Source organism: Puntigrus tetrazona, chromosome 15 (genome assembly GCF_018831695.1).
Source record: "Puntigrus tetrazona isolate hp1 chromosome 15, ASM1883169v1, whole genome shotgun sequence".
NCBI classification, from domain to species: Eukaryota; Metazoa; Chordata; class Actinopteri; order Cypriniformes; family Cyprinidae; genus Puntigrus; species Puntigrus tetrazona.
Genome location: NC_056713.1, coordinates 11326777 through 11328645, shown reverse-complemented (window position 1 = coordinate 11328645; position 1869 = coordinate 11326777). Strand labels below are relative to the sequence as shown.

Here is a 1869-nt window from a genome sequence, read left to right as displayed (position 1 = left end):
TTTAGATCCCTCTCTGTCTTTATAATGTGTTTTATCATTATTGACTGTAAGTGGTGTTGCTGTCTCTCTCTGTGAACAGGATACTGTAGTAGCACTCCAGGCCCTCGCTAAATACAGTGCTGCCACCTACAATCCAGAAGGATCCATTACTGTAAGCGTGACCTCCCCCTCAGGCCAGAGGAACCAGTTCACCGTAAACCAGAACAACCGGCTGCTTTACCAGGAGAAACAGCTACAGGAAGCTACCGGCACATACAAGCTCAGGGCAGAAGGCAAAGGCTGTGTGTTTGTGCAGGTCTGCGTGCTGCCTCTGTGTGTGAATCATCTCTTGAGCGCGTCTGGTATTAGCTTCAAATCCTCAGTTGCGATTTCTTTCATTCATTCGCTTCTTTGCTCTGTGGCACAAAACCACAGGTTTCATAGCAATAGCCAAAAATATGTTGCATGGTCAAAATAATGTATTTGTCTTTGCCAAAAATAAGGATATTTTGTAAATGTACTACTGTAGATATAGGCTATCATTTGCACCCTCAAGTTCTAGACTTTTAAGTAGTTGTGTCTCCCATAGCCAAATATTGTCTGGTCCTAGCCATACATCAATGGAAAGCTTATTTATTCAGCTTTCATATGATATATAGCGCAAATTTAAATTTTAAAATGGACCCTTATGACTGGTTTTGTAGTCCGGGGTCACAAACGCTCTTCTACTTGTTGCTTTGGATGAAAGCATCTGCTCAATGAGACATAACCGATTATTGGGTTCTGCTGTCATTTGTTGCGTTGTACTGCTCACATCCAGACTAGAATTATTCTTTCCCAATATAGAAAATTTGATTAGTGCTGAAAGCATATTGTTATCATGTTTTAGTAAAGCTCCAACTGGCCTTCTATTTAGAATTTATTACACGAGCATTACTTTCTACATTAAGCACATAGTTTGTACTTAAGAGGGTCGCATTACCTGAAAGCTGCTGATATAAATAACCTTGTTTTTGACGTCATACTGTGCTTATTGTCTCTCAGTTTGCCTTGCTCTACAATATCCCGCCTCCTCCAGAGGCTTTGGCCTTCAAAATCAAAGCAAATCCTGGGGTTTGCAGCAACACAAAGAACCCAGCTTTTACGCTAACCACCACTGTAAGGTGAGCCAGATTTCCATTACTGTCCTTTATGTCTATTACGTGAATGTCCGAAAAATGTAACGTTATGTCATTCTTTTTTTTGCAAGTAATTACTATAAACACTGCCATTATTTAAAGGAATAATTTACCCAGAAATAAATATTTTGTAATTTAGTAACTTTTAAAGACATGGACACTAGGGAAAGAGCAATATTTACATTTATTTCTGTCAAACCTTTATGTCTCTCCCATGAAACATAAATATTATTTTAGACAACTTATACAGCTCTTTTGAATACAAAAATACTGTAAAAATAAAAACTCTACATTTAAATGCTACAAATTAGCAATAAAAATATAATACATACAAATTATATAATATTGTTCACAGGTTGGCTTTTTTCTGACTTTTTTAAAAAAAGGATGCATTTGATTGCTCAAAAGTGACCGTAAAGATAATGTAAATGTTACAAAATATTTATATTTCATATTTGAATGATAGGGGTTATTCTTTTGCTGTATTTCTTTATTAAATTATTGGTAAGAATAAATTATTAGTAAAAAAAAACAAATGTTGCATACAGCTGTAACAAATTCAACAAGTTCATGGCTTAATAGACTCCCTGCTGTCTGTCAGACTACATACAGAACAATGCGTGCTAGTGATTGTTGGAATGATTATATGACAGGTATAACGGCACACGAGCAGAAACCAACATGGTGATCATTAACGTCAAGCTGCTGTCGG

At 36.5% G+C, this 1869-nt stretch overlaps 1 protein-coding gene across 1 annotated transcript in view; it reads left to right on the top strand.

Moving 5' to 3' along the window:
• Positions 1 to 1869, top strand: part of LOC122358625 (alpha-2-macroglobulin-like) — a 15605-nt gene that overhangs the window by 13471 nt on the left and 265 nt on the right. The window contains exons 34-36 of the mRNA XM_043258502.1: positions 52 to 295; positions 1024 to 1142; positions 1811 to 1864. Of these exons, the coding sequence (XP_043114437.1) occupies positions 52 to 295; positions 1024 to 1142; positions 1811 to 1864 (417 nt within the window). The remainder of the gene's footprint in view (positions 1 to 51; positions 296 to 1023; positions 1143 to 1810; positions 1865 to 1869) is intronic.